The sequence below is a fragment of the Spea bombifrons genome, chromosome 1 (genome assembly GCF_027358695.1).
Source record: "Spea bombifrons isolate aSpeBom1 chromosome 1, aSpeBom1.2.pri, whole genome shotgun sequence".
Taxonomy (NCBI): domain Eukaryota; kingdom Metazoa; phylum Chordata; class Amphibia; order Anura; family Pelobatidae; genus Spea; species Spea bombifrons.
In genome coordinates this window covers 158084690-158105063 of record NC_071087.1, presented here as the reverse complement: position 1 = coordinate 158105063, position 20374 = coordinate 158084690, and the positions used below count along the sequence as shown (strand labels likewise).

The 20374-nt window shown below is 43.1% G+C and overlaps 1 protein-coding gene across 2 annotated transcripts in view; it reads right to left on the bottom strand.

Moving 5' to 3' along the window:
* MYO5B (myosin VB) overlaps window positions 1-20374 on the bottom strand; it is a 97368-nt gene that overhangs the window by 2765 nt on the left and 74229 nt on the right. The window contains exons 19-34 of one of the 2 annotated variants that reach the window (XM_053448230.1): window positions 19930-20141; window positions 19022-19178; window positions 17045-17284; window positions 14087-14323; window positions 11897-11981; window positions 11572-11720; window positions 9353-9472; window positions 8680-8820; window positions 8061-8126; window positions 6286-6522; window positions 5845-5933; window positions 4408-4606; window positions 3727-3820; window positions 3320-3466; window positions 2391-2542; window positions 1167-1256 (exon numbers count right to left, since the gene is read on the bottom strand). In XM_053448230.1, the coding sequence (XP_053304205.1) occupies window positions 1167-1256; window positions 2391-2542; window positions 3320-3466; window positions 3727-3820; window positions 4408-4606; window positions 5845-5933; window positions 6286-6522; window positions 8061-8126; window positions 8680-8820; window positions 9353-9472; window positions 11572-11720; window positions 11897-11981; window positions 14087-14323; window positions 17045-17284; window positions 19022-19178; window positions 19930-20141 (2415 nt within the window). The remainder of the gene's footprint in view (window positions 1-1166; window positions 1257-2390; window positions 2543-3319; window positions 3467-3726; window positions 3821-4407; window positions 4607-5844; window positions 5934-6285; window positions 6523-8060; window positions 8127-8679; window positions 8821-9352; window positions 9473-11571; window positions 11721-11896; window positions 11982-14086; window positions 14324-17044; window positions 17285-19021; window positions 19179-19929; window positions 20142-20374) is intronic. The other variant, XM_053448231.1, reaches the window with a different exon arrangement.

Genomic DNA, 20374 nt, shown 5'->3' with positions numbered 1-20374 from the left:
ATTTCCCTTTCCACATTAATTGAGAGTAGGACCATTAGGGTTCTGTTATCGCCTTGGACAATTCCACCAAAAAAAAACTTTGATGGTTGACACTATCTCTGATAGATGGGTAATAAAATGTTATGGCCTTCGATGTCATTTTTGCCACAATTTCATTATTGTTAACCACTAAAATTATTATTTAGGCGAAAGAGCGCCCCTGGGTGGTGAATAATGGAAACATTTGTAGAAATGTGCTAAGTAACAGCCATGATCCTTATTGGAGAGCTTTAATGTATGAGATTGGATTGCAGTGATAAGATTTGTTTATAAAAGAGACAATAATTATCTGCTCGCTCTCTATGATAATCATTGATCATTTGTATTATTTTCACACTTGTCTCAAATTTTTTAGTATTCTTGGTATTTACAATTTTCTCTGGGCTAATTGAAATCTTTACGGCAGTTGCCTAGAAAATTATTTCCACTTAACTTAATATAATGGTTTTAAAACACAGGTGAATTTTGTCTTCTTCAACCTCTGGAATAATTTTACCCCTTTTCCGGGGAAAATATATATATATATATATATGTTATAATATATATATATATTTTTTTTTATAAGAACTGCATCTTCTAACCAAAAAATGGCATACGGTTTAAATCCTGTCATTTGTAGTATATTCATTGTTGGATTTGACATTTTTATCTCACGAACAATCTGCAGAAGTTGCATAATTCCAGCTACATTTGTATACTTGACCTTTTTTAAATTGTTGGTAATTAGTAACATTGCAACAGACCAGTACGGTGAGATATAGTGATTATTGTAATGATAATGAATGCGTTCCGCCGTTTGTTTGTTGAGTGGATTGGAGAAAGTTAGCTGGTTTGGCGCCAATGGTGGAAATATCGGATATTACCAACACATGCTGCTTATAACGCGGTATCATCTCAATGAATATGGGATGTTAATGCAATGCGCTCTGTATTGCTTGCATTAACGGTATGTGTTTAATTCATAAGCCAGCGAATAATACCTGATACCCGATCAATATTCTATATCATAATATATTTTTACGTGCTTTGAAGATGTGCTCCTATGATGATTAATAGCATCGTCATTTTTGGGTATTTTGATAAAAAAAATGATTTTGCGTATACAGTATGTCTAAAAAGAGACTTACTTCATCGCCGCTGTATTGTTTCAGACAGTGAAGGAGGCGGCTGGAGTTTGACAGCCAGAAAGATGTCATCTGGAAATCATCATGATGTTTCTGCCAACGAGAGAACACACGATTTAACGCGGACAGGTAACCCCGCACCTGCCGGTGTCCGTATGATTTTGTGTAGTGGATGAGTCCTATTTGGCCTGTGGCTCAGCTCATGCCGTCCATCTCTAGAAATTGGCTAATTAAGTCGGTTGCTGGGTAGTCAAACAGTAGGTATCATAGCGGGTGTCTGATTTAATATATATATATATATATTATATATATATAATATATATAATATATATATACCGTATTGGCTCGAATATAGGCCGCACTTTTTTCCCCCACTTTAAGACTTTAAAGTGGGGGTGCGGCTTATATTCAGGGTCTAGCGCCCGGCGCCCGGGACTGCATGGGTTAGCGGGGTTAGGATACAGATCCCCCGCAGCGGTGCAGGGGACCTGTATCCTACTCCCCGATGCGCTCAGACAGCCTCCCCTGCCAGCACTTCCCACGGGGGGGGTGCCGGCACGGGAGGTTGTCTAAGCGCATCGTGCGGATGCGTTTTACCTCTGCACCCCCCGCGGACTTACCGGAGCAGACTCCCGGGTGATCTTACGGGGTCGGCGGGGGACGTCTACGCAATACAACTTCCGGTGCCGGATGTGCCGCACCGGAAGTTGTATTGCGTAGATGTCCCCCGCCCGCCCCGCAAGACACCCGGGAGTCTGCTCCGGTAAGTTGGGGAGGGGGGGACAGTGGTAGCATATCTCGGGGAGGGAGGACAGTGGTAGCGTATCTCGGGGAGGGAGGACAGTGGTAGCGTATCGCGGGGAGGGAGGACAGTGGCAGCATATCTCGGGGAGGGAGGACAGTGGCAGCATATCTCGGGGGGGGGCAGAGTGGCAGTATGTTTTTTTGGTGCTTTTTTAAAGAAAAAAACTTTTTCTTTAAAAAAGCACCAAACTTTTAGGGTGCGGCCTATATACGGGGGCGGCCTATATCCGAGCCAATACGGTATATTAATATATATGTTACTTATCCCGTTTTTAAAAATAAATGAATACTGGGTTTTTACAATAAAGTAAATTATGTTTATGAAAGTGAACTTGTGTAAAAATGTGTGCTATAGATATATTCAAAATGTAAAGGTAGTTAAGCTTTGGAAAAGCACGTTGGGGGATTCCCTAAATACGTTACCTTTAACACCTTCTTGATGCCGTTGATGGTGGAGGTGAGCAGGGAGTGCACTTTTTGGTCATCGTTGATGTAGTCTGCATGTCGGATGCACATAAAGAGGATGTATGCCGGCAGACATGGGACCGTGCCGGATATCAGCTGAGGTTTCAGATCTAAAAAGGGGCATAAAAGAGGCAATAATTGACACCAAATTCCACACTATTCCACGCAGTTACTTTATAGGAATCCAAAAATATAAGTGCAGTCAATCACAGCAATTTTTAATATTTTTATCATTTTTAGTAGAAAATAATAAAAATAATATAAATAAAAAAAAATATTTTTATTAATAAAAATAAAATAAAGATTCAGATATGGATAAAAGATTTGCTTTTATATAGGTTCAAAAAATTCATATAACAGTTGAAATGGTTCTGGACCCCCAACTGTTGCTGCATTTGCTCCTGGCTGAGGATAATTAGAGTTTAATTTTATACATCTGTTTGAAGACACCATGTTACCAACCCTTGTGAGCGTCTAATGAACTAAAAATATTCTAAAAATCAGAGCATACAGAAGTGACGATTTAGCTTTAAGGCATTGGGACTAACTAGCTGCCGAATTCTGCCAGGTTCTAGGTTCCGTTTAGAACTTTCCAGGCTCAGTTGCTGGGTTCTTTTGGGAACTAGCTGATGAACTACTGAGTCTGACTCAGGTGCTGTTTTAGGATTAGGAAGAGGGTCTTCTAGTGCGGACGCCCGGGGTCTCTACTGTGACTTTTTGATATTTTTATGAACAATATTACAAAACGCCTCAACTGTAAGGTATGTGTCTCCTCTGCGTGGTTCCTACCTGCCATCACATCCAAGACCATAGCACTAAACACCATAGAAAACAAGTTCAAACTCACATGGTTATCACACAAGCTTAGTAATTGCCATTTTTCTAACCTAGAATGAGGTTCCTGATGAGAAGTGGCTCGTCCTCCTTATAAAATTCCAGCATTCCCTGGAAATCCTTCTCGATTCTCTGCACCGTCACCTGCCTGGAGAGCTCATGCTGTTTCCGCTCAGTCTGGACAATCTCCGGAGACACTGCTAGGAAAGCAATTAATGGGTTAAACGTGGGACAGCAGGTGTGATGTCATTTTAGAGAAGAATTCGCCAATAACCAGCTCGCTCTCTCTCTTCCAAGACCATGATATAACAGAGTGGGCGTGGCCTTGTGTGAACCCCACCCACTTCTAAGCATTCCTCACCCAGTTCTATTCCTGCCCCACCTACAAATCTTTAAAGCTGGCCATCTTACGGCAAACACTTTATAAAAGCTTCTCCCTGCGCTGGGTGGCTCCTCATACCTTCAAAATCCTGGACTTTCTTTAGATAAAGTTTAAGTTGTTTCTTCAACTTCTTCTCGTTCTTTTCAGATTTCTCTAGTAATTCTTTAAGGTCCTAATAAAAACAAAATATATATACATTTTGTTAAATACATACATTCCTCACTACACATATTTCCTTTAAATAAGACAATTAGGAAATCCTACGTATTTTAGAACAGTTATCTACTAGACCTCTAAGGTTCCAAAAGCTTTAGTAACTTTGTATCCTTTTATAAGTTGGCCCAATAAAAGTCACTCCATCCACTCTTGACCAAATACCACAACCTTTTACTTTAGAGAGAAAGCTGCTTTCTTAGACCCACCAACATTGACCATTTTTACTCATGATGTGGTCCTCCGTTGGCTGGTAACCACGAAGAGGTCAAAAGTAGGACATTTTTAAAGTAGACAAAGGACTTTATCTATCAAAAAACATAACGTCAAGAAACATAAGACTGAAATGCTCGATGGATCTAGACTTTCCAGAAGGGCTCGCTTTCTTGTATTTTTGTTACACTGCATGAAACCTTTCTGCATTCTTCATGCAAAGAAGGAACATCTGAGGTCTTGACCACTTATGGGGCTCTTCGTCTTACGTTGTTGGCCAGTAAAGGTATCTCTAACGTCTACGGTTTCTAACTTCAGACTCCGTTTTCTCACCAGGTTCTCGTTGGTGAGGCGGGTGATTTCATGCTGAAGTCCCAGCTCTATCTGTGCTTCGGGGGAGAGCTGCATGGCTTGGAGGAGGACCTGCTGCTGCTTCTCCAGCTCTTCCTGCAGAGCTTCAATGTGAGACGTCATGGCCTCCACCTCCTCGTCGTGCTCTCTGATCTGCGTCTGCAGCTGGGCTTCCAAGAGTCTGGAAAAAGGAGACACGTGGGTTTATACTTGCTGAAGTTAGGGGTACCATTCTAGGCGTTTAACCTTTCAACCTATACATTTATCTTCCAATTTAGGTGAAAGGTTTTGTACATTCAGTACATTAGACAATCACAAGTACTCTTAATCGTAACTAAGAAACAACATTCAGAAATTAACCAGGTTCATCAGTCATTATTGTGGCGCCGAGAACCCCAAAGCGAAGCGGAAGGAGAACGTAAGAGAGAAAAGAAGAAGTTGACCTGGCAACTTGTTTTAAGCCTTGGTATGCCAGGCCGAGCTCCCCATCTTCATTCAGATACCCCCAGTCCTCAGTCTTTCTAGAAAGAAAGGATAGGAGACGGAAAAAAAAGAGAAGAGGGTTGGCAGGAAAGACAGAGAGTCAGAACCAAGACAATGTTTAGAAACAGATGCCCCCTCGGACTCTATGCGTCTCAGTGTGCAGGGTTTAACAAATAAAAAGAGCATGAAGCGACACAAGAAACTGAAAAAGCTTTATATTTAGTGCTTTAATTTGCAGTATAAGAACGAAGTATAACCACATCGATCATGTGAGAAGTGTTCCAGAACAGACGGTACTTAACACTCGCCTCTCAGTCCACCTACTATACAATAAAACCAACCCCGATTCTTTTTAATTTGATATATATATATATATATATATATATATATATATATATATATTTATATATTAAATACTGTATATTGGGTCGCATACAGTTTCAGTCCATCATTCTTGTTAGCGAGTGCAACAAGGTTAGATTGTAAGCTCATGGGCCGTGTCCTCAGTTTCTGTTGCAAATGTATGTGTTTTGGTATTTTTTGTTTCATATTTAAACTGTACTCTGCATTATATGTTAGCGCCTAATATTTCTACTTGCTTTGTTAAAGATCTGGCTTAAAATTCACAATATAGACCCTGTATCTGTTATAATCCTTCAGTATGACGGCAGCCGCTATGACCTCTACTAATGGCTGCCAGTAGCCTATAGCCCAAGGAGGAAAGTCCTGCATCCAACCCTGAAGCTCCTACTGGACTCCAGTCTGACCTGGCACCTGGGCTAAGAGGTTTACCCGTCTGTGTAACATTTAATACTCAGAACCACTGTCCTCACCAAATGGAGTTATATAAATCAATAAAATAATCTAAAATATATAAACTTGTGGTCATATTGGCGTTTGCAGTAATGGGGTAGCACGCATTTGAAATGGGGTTACCTGTTTGCTTCACAGACACCATGGTACGCTTCGATTGCGTCATCCTGTTCGGTTTCTCTGTTGCTGTTAGCCCAGCTCGTTTCTGAATCCTAAATTAAAGAAGAACGAAGTTTAAATCATCACGAAGTTAGAAGATTATAAGAAAGATCTGCCTGAGCCAAGTGCAAATTATTTACATTTTCTGAATTAAAAGGTTTGTTTTTCTGAACTTTATTTTATTTATTTATCCGTACAGTAAGCCAGAACCTTATCCCAGCCTGCCAAAAACCAAGAAAAAAATATAAATTATTTGGGCCCATGAGGAGCACTGAATTAACTGAGAAGAAGATAACAAGGACTCGTGGACCTCTGCTATAAAGCGATATCCAGAGTGGTGTTTGAGAGCTGCAGGTGGCTGCAGGTCAGAATTTAATGTTTAAGGGAATAAGTTAAGGTACTTACTACACTCTTTTCGGCATCTTTTTGCTGAGCCGAGTTTACAATCTGTGTCCGGAGGATAAGCACTTCCTCCTTGCGAACTTCCAGCTCTTCGTTGGCCGTTTTCAGTTGGTTCAGCAGTAAAGCGTAGCGGTTGGACTCCTCGTCCGGGTTGTCCTCGCCAGTTCCATCTGCGATGGCCTTCCGCAGCTCATTCAGGTCATTTTTAAGTCTTTTATTTTCAGATTCTAGTTCTTGCCTCTGTGAAACGGTATTACGGTTAGGAAAGAGGTTGGTTTTCTGTTTAAAGATATATAACACTAGCTGAATGTGAAGATGGAAGAGAATGTGAGATGTTAGTGAGTGTTCGTTGGTGCTGGTGAGGACCTCAGCGGGTCTCTAACAAAGCAAACGTTCTGCGTCACCGCCAGGGACCTGGGGTTTAGCGCAGTTGAGCCTGAGCTCACACGCGTCCAAAAGCAAGAGTGACACACGTATGAGCTGTGAGCGATGCACAGAGCTCCCCTAACTGAGATGACCAGAGCTCCCCTAACTGGGATGACCAGAGCTCCCCTAACTGGGATGACCAGAGCTCCCCTAACTGGGATGACCAGAGCTCCCCTAACTGGGATGACCAGAGCTCCCCTGACTGGGATGACCAGAGCCCCCCAACTGGGATGACCAGAGCCCAACAACTGGGATGACCAGAGCCCCCAACTGCAATGCCCAGAGCCCCCCAACTGGGATGCCCAGAGCCCCCAACTGCAATGCCCAGAGCCCCCCAACTGGGATGCCCAGAGCCCCTCAACTGCAAAGCCCAGAGCCCCCAACTGCGAAGCCCAGAGCCCCCCAACTGCGAAGCCCAGAGCTCCCCAACTGGGATGCCCAGAGCTCCCCAACTGCCAAGCCCAGAGCTCCCCAGAGGTTAAACCCTGAGATCCCCCACTATAATACCCTGAACCCTCCTACTGCGATACGCTGAGATCTCCGAGGCTGAGCCGAGTACCAAGTTCCCCACCACCTGCAATGTCCACCGAATGGATGATCACCGAAGACAGAAACAAAAGCCAACCGGGGAATCTGACCTGGGATGCATCGCTGCACATCTGTGAACGTTATTAACTCATTTATAAGAGATGTGCATGCAACCTACAGCCCCCTCCATACATACGCCTGTAGACGCCATAACGCTCTTAACATACGATTCTTCAATGCTCGCGGGACCCATCTCAGGGCCGACAGGTTCTACAGAAACCTGCACACATCTACAATGAAGAGGTACATTGCTCACGGTTCCCTCTCCTCCCTGCGCATGATAAAAGATTATTCACAGAACTGCCTGGATTTTTCAGACCAAAGTCCCAGAAGACCTTATTAGTTCCGCTCATTAAGGCTCCTCTAGCCTACAGCAGCCAACCATCCTTTTCCCCGAAACCTGATCAGCTGCTATGAATCTCTCTGACCTTCGTAAGGAAGAACCAGAAGGATTCAGCGAGCCCGACGATTATTCTTACGATTCCTCCCCGAATAACCGTTCTTTGGAAATGACTGGTGACCAACGAAAGGAGACAAATTTAATAATGGCCTCGGAAAAAAAAGATAGGAACGAAGCGCTAACGATGGCCTTATTTGACTTGCGAGAATAAAACAGAAAGTAGAACTTTACATCTTAAAAAAGCGACCCAAAACTTCTTTGACTTTACATTTTGCTCGTTGAATGTTGGCCCGCCGGTAGGAATCACAAACGTCTTCTTTGGGACCAACGTATCGACGGCAAATGTTTACGGGACTTTGATTACCTTCAGATTATTGTATGCGATGTCGGTATCGCGATCCGCACTCGTGTCATTTTGCGCCTCGATCGCCTGTAAACAAGGACAACACAAAGTCACTCCACCGGTTACCATGGTAACTGCACCACTTTTAGAACTTCCCCCACGATGTAGGCGATCGGGTCGCGATTGGAGAAGACTTTGGATGTGCTTAAGGCTATGATAAAGAATTAGTGAAGGAAAAAGTGATCCAAAAAGCACAGATTAGATAAACGGATCGTCCGGTACAACAGCAAGAGCTTTAAAACTGCCTCTCGCCCCTATGAAGGCTTATCCTGCAGGCAGGGCTGAGTTGTCCCCTTATAATGGCCCCTGAAAGTCACCCCATTGATTTAACTATACATTATACAGGGCCTTCTCCTGCAGGAGAATCATAATGTTTACTGAGGTGGGGGGGGTAAATGTAAACTCCCAGTTTAGTAGATGCCCACCCCAATGAGCTTCGCTGGAAGGCACCTGGGTTACCCCAAGAAACCGCAGGAGGCTAGAAGATACTTTTGTCTTTACTGCCATTAAGCACAGTCCTGGGATCTCATTTATTCCGTCACACGCGTACGGATAGAATCTCCCGCGGGAGGGAAGTCACCTGGGATCTTTTACTTTCTTGTTGCTCCTTTTTGTCCAGCTGATTCTGCAGCTTCTTCCTCTCCAGCTCCAGCTCCCTCACCCGTTTCTGTAGCTTCAGGAACAGCGTCATATCCATGGCGGCTTTCTCCAATCCGGCCTCCTTAATAGAGAGCGGACAGAGGGGCGGACAGAGGGGCGGACAGAGGGGGCAGACAGAGGGGGCAGACAGAGGGGGCAGACAGAGGGGGCAGACAGAGGGGGCAGACAGACCATCAGTGAACCGCCAGTACCAGCGCTGTGACCCTTAACATTAAATTTTCCATTCTAAGAAGAATTATCATCCCCGTTGGGGTTACGGTCGTCCTCTCTCGTCTCATAAATAATCCCTTGTGACAAACTTATGCTTGTAATATCTTTTTTTGTTTGTTTTTTTAATGGCCCCCAGGAAAAAGTCTGGATGTTACCGTTTTTTATCATTAGTAAATAGATAAATATAATACATACATAAAAATAGATAAATATATAAATGGAATTTTGACAAATAATTAATAATAATAAATGAATCCATATGTAAAAGGTATTAATCAGCCTATGAACAGACTCACAAAATAGATCCAGAAATGCCCACTGCCCGTTCCGTGACTGAGCTAACGGGGAGGGATCCGAAGAGTTTTATCTGCTCGGATTCTTACCTCCACCTCCATTATTACGTCCTCCGTGTCCCCGATCTCGGACGTGGAGATAGACGGGTGGTTGGAATCGGACTCCAGGCTGCTTTGGTTGGATGGATTCCTCCTGTGTCCTGGGGTTTGCTGTCAAAGTCCCGTAAATAAAAGGGGGTTATTCACTAAACATGCAAAAACTTAATTCAACAGGAACGCAAAATTATAGCACCGTGTACGGGTCACTCGCAACAGAACCACCGCATTGCCCATCATCCACCGGGTGACACGTTACCCCCCCCCGATGCCAGGAGCAGAGAGAGGTGCAGACGTGGGAATTGTGAGTAGTTACAGCTTTGTGTGATTGTGTGAAAAACTCATAACTAATTACACGCGTGTGCAACATCAACTCCCAGCCCCCGTGAAACACATAATGAGAATGACCTCAGGAGGCGTGCGCTCAGATACACACTGGGGTGACCTACAACACAAAACGATACAATCCGCTTAGAAATAGCAAAAAAAAATAAAAAAAATAGGGGCAAAACTCACTTCTGAGAAGTGTATCCAGATACACTGGGACACCAGCATGCTTAATGGGGAGGACCAGGACCTTGACCATACACCCCGGCGCTGTATACAGTAATATAACCCTCCCCAGCGCTGTATACAGTAATATAACCCCCAGCGCTGTATACAATAATATAACCCCCCAGCGCTGTATACAGTAATATAACCCCCCAGCGCTGTATACAGTAATATAACCCTCCCCAGCGCTGTATACAGTAATATAACCCCCCAGCGCTGTATACAATAATATAACCCCCCAGCGCTGTATACAGTAATATAACCCCCAGCGCTGTATACAGTAATATAACCCTCCCCAGCGCTGTATACAGTAATATAACCCCCCAGCGCTGTATACAATAATATAACCCCCCAGCGCTGTATACAGTAATATAACCCCCCAGCGCTGTATACAGTAATATAACCCCCAGCGCTGTATACAGTAATATAACCCCCAGCGCTGTATACAGTAATATAACCCCCAGCGCTGTATACAGTAATATAACCCCCAGCGCTGTATACAGTAATAATAACCCCCCCAGCGCTGTATACGGTAATATAACCCCCCAGCGCTGTATACAGTAATAACCCCCCAGCGCTGTATACAATAATAACCCCCCAGCGCTGTATACAGTAATATAACCCCCCAGCGCTGTATACAGTAATATAACCCCCCAGTGCTGTATACGGTAATATACCCCCCCAGCGCTGTATACAGTAATATAACCCCCCCAGCGCTGTATACAGTAATATAACCCCCCCAGCACTGTATACAGTAATATAACCCCCCAGCGCTGTTTACAGTAATATAACCCCCCAGCGCTGTATACAGTAATATAACCCCCCAGCGCTGTATACAGTAATATAACCCCCAGCACTGTATACAGTAATATAACCCCCCGGCGCTGTATACAGTAATATAACCCCCAGTACTGTATACAATCATATAACCCCCCCAGTGCTGTATACAGTAATAAAACCCCTAGCGCTGTATACAGTAATATAACCCCCAGCGCTGTATACAGTAATATAACCCCCAGCGCTGTATACAGTAATAACCTCCCAGCGCTGTATACAGTAACATAACCCCCCAGCGCTGTATACAGTAATATAACCCCCCCAGCGCTGTATACAGTAATATAACCCCCCCAGCGCTGTATACAGTAATAACCCCCAGCGCTGTATGGAGTAATATAACCCCTAGCGCTGTATACAGTAATAAAACCCCTAGCGCTGTATACAGTAATATAACCCCCCCAGCGCTGTATACAGTAATATAAACCCCAACGCTGTATACAGTAATATAACCCCCAGCGCTGTATACAGTAAGACAGCCGCCGTTGCTGTCAGTCATGTGATATTTTGGGTGACCGGCTCAAACAACACACTGAGCTGATGCTTTATGGCGATGCTAATGGAGTCTGATCCCCCATAGACTTTAGTAAGTTTGAGTGTCCAACTGGGTGACTAAGACTAAGCCATTCTATTGTTCCCCATAGGTAGTATGATAAGGAGTCGGGGGGTTTAGTAGATCGGGGATCAGATAACAGAGCGAGAATCATACAAATGGCTGATATGCAGCTGCCTGAAAACAATATATTATGGGGCAAAAACTGTTATTAAAAAAAAAGGTCGTTGTCTCCAAACCAGCAAACACAGCGTGAGCGGCTTTGGTCCGTTACCTTGATGATTGCCACCTCCTCTCGAAGGTTGTCATATCTCTGTTCCAGCCTTGTGTACTCCTTCACCAGGTTCTGGTGCCGGGCCCTCTCCTCCTCCAGCTCTTTCTGCATCTGCACGTTCTCCTTAACGGCGCTCTGGGAAACGTCGCCTGTGGACAGACAGACAGACGGGTTATACACCCTCATCTTACCTCTCATACGGCTCTGCAAGTTTAAAGCCCGACAGAGACCCCCAGCGCACGCACAGGGACCAGGAAAGATAATTTACAAGCTTCCAGCACACTCCTCCTGTGCGGCCGTGATAAGATCGTACATCTTTACTCACCTTCTGAACGCAGGATCATTTTGCTGTTGAGTTCCTCTTTTTCATCTTTCAAATTAGTGTTTTCATCCTCGAGGTCAGATATTCTCTGTGGGTTAAAACAGAAAACGTAATGTAAGGAAGTTTTACTTTATTGAAAGGAGAGATAAATGGAACAGCCTCCCAGCAGAAGTGGTAGAGGGTAATACAGCGAGGGGATTTAAAAATGCATGGGACAGACATATGGCTCCTGAATCTAAGATGAGACCAACGACTGATTAAGGTCTGAGTCTTTACAGCAGGAGAAAGGGGCAGACTAGCCGGAGGGGCCAGATGGGGCCGATCTGTCAGTGAATTGTATGAACCGTAGAGGGTGGCTCTCCTTTCCCAGTATAACATAGTATGGGTGCCTTATTGTGTTTGGAGGATGTTTATCGGCTATACTGGATAAAAGGTCTAAATGACCCATGTATGGCCAAAGCAGAAGTGGTGAGAATAGCCAAGCATATGCAGAAGTGGGTGGAGCTAAAATAATTTGCATATGGGGTTGTTTGGTGATCTCATAAACCCGGAAGCCAAGTTATTTGTTTATTTGGTTGCATGCGTTGTTCTTACATTGTAAGTCTGGCATATAGAGACGAAGGGACCGTCCCTTTATCAGGAGGTAACACCATGGCCTTGGTTCTACGGAATGCAGTGAAGCCGGAACCCACTGAGCGCATGACTGCCACGGCGGGCCGGTCCCCGAAGACTCGACTTTTTGGTTGGGAGGGGTGGTTGAGCCTTTTGGCCACCATGCCTCCTTGGAGATTTAAGTGGGAAACCCTACAAAATCCAGCCACCCTTGACCTCGGCCTGGGGGGAAGGAAGACATATTCCCTTTAGGGGGAAAGCAGCCCCAGAAGAAGAAGGTTGGGGACCTCGTATCCCTGTGACCCTAAACCCACTGCAGCACCACCCAGATGCCGCATACCTCGCTCTTCGGCCCCCGTCTAGTCCTGCTGTAAAGCCTCCCATGCATGTTTAAATCCCCTCGCTGTCTTACCCTCCACCACTTCTCCAGCTTTTAGCCACCTGCACCCTCTGTGATCCTGTCCATCCTATAATTAATCAATATACAGTATATATATATATTGGGGTCACTTCACTTTTTTCATGGAAAAAAGGACATTTCTGACTTAACATAATTGTAAAAGGGTTTTCTAACCATCAATTGGCCTTTTAAACTTGGATCAGTCAACAAAATGTGCCATTGGAAGACAGGAGTGATGGGAGTGATAAAGGGCCATTGGAACCCAGGAGTGATGGGAGTGATAAAGGGCCATTGGAACCCAGGAGTGATGGGAGTGATAAAGGGCCATTGGAACACAGGAGTGATGGGAGTGATAAAGGACCATTGGAACACAGGAGTGATGGGAGTGATAAAAGGCCATTGGAACACAAGAGTGATGGGAGTGATAAAAGGCCATTGGAACACAGGAGTGATGGGAGTGATAAAGGGCCTCTGTACACCTATTAACCCCGTCTCCGCTGGATTTCTGATGCATTTCATGCTATTTTAATGGACAAAATTGGCTTTTCTTTCAAAAACAAGGAAATAACCAAGTGACCCCAAACTTTTAAACGGCATAGTGTATGTATGTGTGTGTGTATTTATCTATGAATATATCTATGTATGTATGTGTGTGTATTTATCTATGTATGTATGTATGTATGTATGTGTGTATTTATCTATGTATGTATGTATGTGTGTGTGTATTTATCTATGAATATATCTATGTATGTATGTGTGTGTATTTATCTATGTATGTATGTATGTATGTATGTGTGTATTTATCTATGTATGTATGTATGTGTGTGTGTATTTATCTATGAATATATCTATGTATGTATGTGTGTGTATTTATCTATGTATGTATGTATGTATGTGTGTATTTATCTATGTATGTATGTATGTGTGTGTGTATTTATCTATGAATATATCTATGTATGTATGTGTGTGTATTTATCTATGTATGTATGTATGTATGTATGTATGTATGTGTGTATTTATGTATGTATGTATGTATGTATGTATATATTTATCTATGTATGTATGTATGTATGTGTGTATTTATCTATGTATGTGTGTATGTATGTATGTATGTATGTGTGTATGTGTGTATGTATGTAATGATGTGTTGCTAAGTTGCTTCTTCACCCCTTCTGACAGACCTGTTGCAGCTGCAGCTTCTCACTGGCGTACGTGTCCTCGATAGTCTTCCTCTCATCCTGCGCCCTGGCCAGCTCGGCCCTCAGATGCTCGATCTCCTCCTGTAAGCTCGTCAGCTGATTGTCGTCCTGCTGGTTCTGCCGTTTCTTCTCCAGCTCCTTCTGTAGCTTCTCTACCTCGGCAGCGTGTGTGACCGCCGAGGCCGCCAGCTGCTCCTTCAGGTCCTTCTGTTCTTTGTTCTAGACAAAAAAAGTGTGATGGCTCGTTACACGCAGCGAGGAATTTCTATCTATAGAGACAGATTACAGGACGACACAAACACATTCTACTAGATTCAAGAGCCGTATACCTATCCCACGCATGTTTAAATTCCCTCACTGTATTAACCTCTACCACCTCTACCGGGAAGCCATTCCACTTATCTACCACCTGCTCATTAAAGTAAAACTTCCTTGCGTTACATCTAACTTCGTCTTTGGGCCAAAAAGGTGTTTTTAGAAACGGCCATTTCTAAAACTGTATAAATTTCCAATGTATTATGAATGGTTTGCGTATTCAAAAAAAACTATTTTTGCTGCATTTAGCCTCAAAGCACAGCTGCTTAGTTCATTAACATATTAAATGACCACATCAGCCATCTTTCCCGGAACTTGGCTTCTTTTCACATTAGGCGTGTAAAGTGCTGCCCCCTGCAGTACGTGGGGGGTATAAACTCGTAAAAAGGTTATACCCCCCACAAACTGCAGGGGGCAGCACTTTACACAAAAAATCAATGCATTTAGGTAACAAACTTTAAAAAGAAAAGAAAAAAACTCGGAGACTCTGCGTAATCGCCTGCTTTGCAGCTTACAATCTGTTGAGGGAGGTAGCGATATATTTTTTCTCAGCCCGCCGGCACTAAATGTGGCTCCGTGTCACAAAATGACCAAAATCCCCAATAAACGCAGCCTTATTTTTATTATTCCGAAAGCCTCCGTCACGTTGTATCGATCTCTGATGATGAAAGCAGTGCGACCCTGCCCTTTACACGCCTCAGTGTTTCAAAGGATTATAAATAGTTACAAACAAAAAAAAAAGAAATAAAGAATGGATCCTCTAACAAAAGGATGGAATGGCGTGAGGATCCGGAAATATTAGTCAAACCTGTTTAGGACTCATCACTAATTTAAATTGATTAAAACTACCTATTGCTTCTGTTTTTGTTTGGCAACAGCTTTGGACCTATTTGCTAGAACTTTGGACCGTGGCAGAACCGGCATTATTATGGGTTTATTTAGTGTATTAAATTAATATAAAAATATAATAATAATAAATAATACTAATAAATAATTTTAAACAGTAGTAATAATAATAATAAAAAAATAATACTAATAATTCTAGCAGTAATAATAATGATATTAATAATAATAATAATAGAAAAAATAAAACAGAATCCTTAAAAAAATCAAGACAATTGTTCATTCAATTTAATTAAATACATAAGGCTGCAGACTTCACAGCCAAAAACAGAACACGGAAAAGTGTTAAACGCAGCAAAAGAAAAGAAAATAATTACCCTGCCCACTTCTAACCTCTCCACCCGTCGCACCGCAAGCAGATAATAAATTCACTAAGACCCCGAGGACTGTCTCTGTGAAATGCTTGCTTCTAGTAACTACTGATTAGATCCCATTATAGAAAGAGCTTTATAATTAGAGTTGGATTTGGCTGATCCAAGTAATTTAGACTCGGCCTAGGATCGTGCCCCCGCAGTTCAGGTGCAGAAAACCAGTAAATGCAAATAATAATTAGAAAAATGCTGATATTTGCTTAAAGAAAAGTCAATAAATATTCCCCTCCCCCAAAAAGCGGAATATTTTTAAAAGAACGTTGAAGCCTTATCAGTATATTTATTCTCTGATGCTGTAGAGGCAGCATCTTTAGTCGTCTGAGGCTGGAAGTAGATGAGAAATCGCTCCCATTGAATTTGAAAGAGCTAGTGAGCGTGTGCAGGAAGTGTACCTACGTATGCTTCCTGTTTCAGCCGAGGCAGCTGGGGAGGAGTTAGCCTCATTTCCTTAGCCCAATAACTAAATAATGCCTGCACCGATTTGAATGCCGTAAAACGCATCAAAGTCCATGAAAAATGGACTCCAATATGCATTTAATATGACGTTTTAGCCGGAGTGGAGATTTAATGTGTAAATAACCATTTACCAGTACAAAAATCCTTAAAGCTAACACAATATCTTAAACCAAGACAGCTTAGACGCGACAAACTGAAAACAGCCTTATGCTGGAGACTGAGTAACACAACTGGACAATGCTTTAGGGGACACGAGGTAATAAATCCCGACTGATCCTATCTGCGTCCTATTTTTGGGCAGCAGAATAAAGGGCCTTCTGTGTTCCGCGCATCTCGACGCGATACAGACCGAGTTTTGGCTGATATTAAGTCGGGAAAGCCAATCTTTTACAGCCATCAGGACATGCAGACTGTTTCCAATTCCCCTGCACGCGGCTGAAGAATCACTTCTGACATTAGCAGAACCAAAAATATATTTTTCAGATAAATTCTAAGATTTATTTGTTATTCCTGGGAATTTGTTTTTTTTTTTTTTGTTTAAACATCTTTGCTATCTTCATTTCCATTTATGATATAAACAGAGATTTAGCGAAATTGAAAAGCTCAACAAGTGCAGGTGCTGAATATTACAATTCTTTGTTAACCCTGTAAATGCCTGGAATTTACGTGGATCCTAATGGTTCAACATTGGAAACAGAAGTAGGAACTTTCATTTATCTTACATAGAATTATCATTTTTGAGCTTTAATACAGTACTGCGATATAGTATTTCTTTTTTATTATTTTGTTTTAATAAATGTCCTTTATCCGCAGACCTGAATTTAGATTTAGTGATTTACATAATAAAAAAGAAAGTTCCTGATAAGAAATACGATTCCCGGCAGTTCTCCCTCACCTGCTCGTCTATCTTCCTCTGGAGCTGGACCACCTTGTTCTCCATGCCCACGCTGAGCTTTTTGAAGTGCTCGGCCGTCCTGGCTTCGATCTTCAGCAGCTTCAGCTCCCTCCTGGCTTTCATGCGGCGGTAGTAGCACTGGATGACTACGGCCGCGCTGCGGAATTTGGCAAAGTTTTTGCGGGCGACCCAAGCGCGCAAGTGCTTCTGAATGACGGTGGCTTTGTGCTGTAGGAGTAGCTGTAGAGAGAGAGAGGAGAGAGAGAGAGGAGAGAGAGAGAGGAGAGAGAGAAAGAGAAGGTTACATTAGAGGAAATAAAAATATGACCAAAACAATCAGAACCAATATTCTTCTTAAATTGCTTTATGTCGGGTGCTTGACTTCCCATTTGCCCCTGTTCTTCACACACCTTAAAGGTGCTGCTCCACAAATACTTTTCTCTCAGATTGTTAGATTATTATGTATTAATATGGAAAGCATCTTAAATAATTGAATTCCGTTTTTAAAAAAAAAATAACATACTGTTTTGCTGCATTTTCTTGCTGCCCATCTTTGTCATCACAGAGGGACCTCACTCCCATCACACAAAATACCTCACATCTATCGTACAAAACAGCTCAAACCGTCACACGTCACTCTCATCTCACCTACCACTTGTCACTCCCATCACACAAAACACCTTACATGTATCGTACAAAACACCTCACAACTGTCACACGTCACTCTCATCACACTCACGTGTCACTCCCATCACACAAAACACCTCACAACTGTCACACATCACTCTCATCACACTTACCACGTGTCACTCCCATCACACCTATCACACAAAACACCTCACAACTATCACAAGTCACTCTCATCTCACCTACCACATGTCACTCCCATCACACCTTTCACACAGAAAACCTCTCACTCAATAACACTCACTCCCTATCACTGGCCAATGTGGCTATTACTGTATATTAGGATCTGTAACACCTTTAATTCAGTCACCCACTACATATCTTTATCCAGAATCTCTTTACCGTTGGAGGAATCAGTATAAGATATTCAGGTCATTTAATGCCATCTGCAGTTGTAATAAAGAAATTATACCAGCAGGCAGTAGCTAAAGCAAGCGATCCTCTGGGTGGAAAATGAGTGGGTTTAATGAAATAAAACCGATTTGTACATGTCAGAGAACTAAACTTGCCATTTAAATTGGCTTTTAATTACATGGCATTATGATTTTCTTGGAACATTTCACTCAAAGGGATGATTAGATGAGTTGTCAGGCTGGACGGAGCCTCGGACATCCACCATATCAAAATAAAATCGTCACTTTGGTGGATACTCCTCGTGCTTTGGCACGCGGCACGGCGGCAGCTTTCACAAGGAACCTTTTCCGCTCCGGGAAAGTGACAAATCCACTTGGACAGATTAATCTGCGTAACTCGGGGAACCTCATCTGCTGCGGGAATGGGAAGCGGCACAACGCGGCGCCCACTCCGGGAAGCATAATGACGAGTGACGGGTCTCATTAACCAGTTTGGTTCTGGGGCAGTCGCGGGATTTAAAAAACACGAGACGTCTTTATTCTTCTACTAGAGCAACAGTAGTCTGGTCCACGCAAAGCAGTCACCTGAAGAACACCTTAATACTTTAGGAACAAAGAGGGCAGCCTATGAGGCCCATGACAGGAACAATGCCCAGCATCAGCCGTATTGTTGGCATGCAGATGGTCGATAGACCAAAAGTTTTCTCTTGACTTTAGACCTAAAACAAAAGTTTCCCCGCTACAGACACACTACATAACTACATCATTATTCTGCTATCTCAATCTATCGTACAGAAGAGTCACTTCTCTCAACAAAGCTCTGGCACCCGACAGATATCCCGGACATGATGGACGAGAACAGCCAGACCGATGGCTGATAAAACAAGAAGCGATGAGCTGGGAGGCTCGGGTCCGATAAACGCCTGCAGCACAATACCTCGCGATAAGCTCTCCTGTCAAACATGCCCCGAGTGAAGGCCTGGATGGTAACGGCCGCCCGGCGGATGCGCTGGTAGCCACGATAGACGCGAATCATGCGGTACTGCTTCTGGAAGATCACGGCCGCCTTCGTCTTCCGGAGATTGTCTGCCAGCCTAAAAAGAAGCTTCGGAAATCAATAAACCGGTCCTGACTTCTGGGAGCAAATAAACGCTATTCTCTCGCAACATTTTAACTTCTTTCGCAACATTTTAATTACGTTAAAAAGGACAAGACATTAAAAAAAACTGGCTATGAGAACACGTCGCTGCCTTCATGCCAGACAAGAAAGGCTGCCACAACTGTCTCCCCCACCCCTGTGCAGAAAATCATATAGAAACATAGAATTTGGCACCAGATAAGAACCATTCGGCCCATCTAGTCTGATGTAAGGGGTTTAAATCGGTCCTATAATGAGGAGGAAAGCTATATTCAGATTTTTATGTCCCAAGTGCATTATTTTACATTTATCCATGTTAAACTGCAGCTGCCACACTCTCGACCATTCCTCTAACTTACTTAAATAATTCACCACTGCAACTGCTCCAGCCTTAATGTTCTTTGCTCTATTATAGTTTTAGTATGAATAATCAGCGATCTTGCTCAAAAACCGAATCACTAGAGGCACAGACTTGGTTCCATCACCCTTTATCTCCCATGCTGACCCCAGCAGGGCCCTGCTGACTTCATGGTGAAGGTCAGTGGAACCCGTGGGGTTCATATGAACTCTAAAAACTTCCACTACAACTGGATTCATACTGAGCTCCGCTGAAAAGCATTGGGGTGGGTGGTTGGAAAGGCTGTCAATAACGTTTGTTTAAAAATAAACCCCCCCAAAAAATGTCAGCTATTGTTCCATCGAGGTACCTGCGAGCGAGATGCCCCCGGGTGTATCTCTGAATGGTTACCGCAGCCTTCTTCATCCTTTGGTATTTCAGCCTCTGTAACCAGCCTCGTACTGTTTTCTGGATCATGATTGTGGCCGCCCGGAATTTATCCGCCCGGAGTTTTTCCAAATAAGCCACTTGTCCTGCCCGGAAAAAGATTTTTGTGCGTCCAAACTGGAACTTGTCTGGATCCTGCGGGACGGGCAATAAGTTCATTGTTTGGGAATATAATACTTTATCCACAAATGATATCAAAAGGGCAAATGTTATCAGTGAAGATTTTTCTACAACGTAAAATTCTTTTTTTTCCCAGCCCATCTAGTCTGTTCATACAAGACTTTGTAACTAAAATACAATTCAACAAACATGATAATGCTTGTCACCTGGAGAAATGGGATTCTATTTTCTTATAAAAACATGTTATT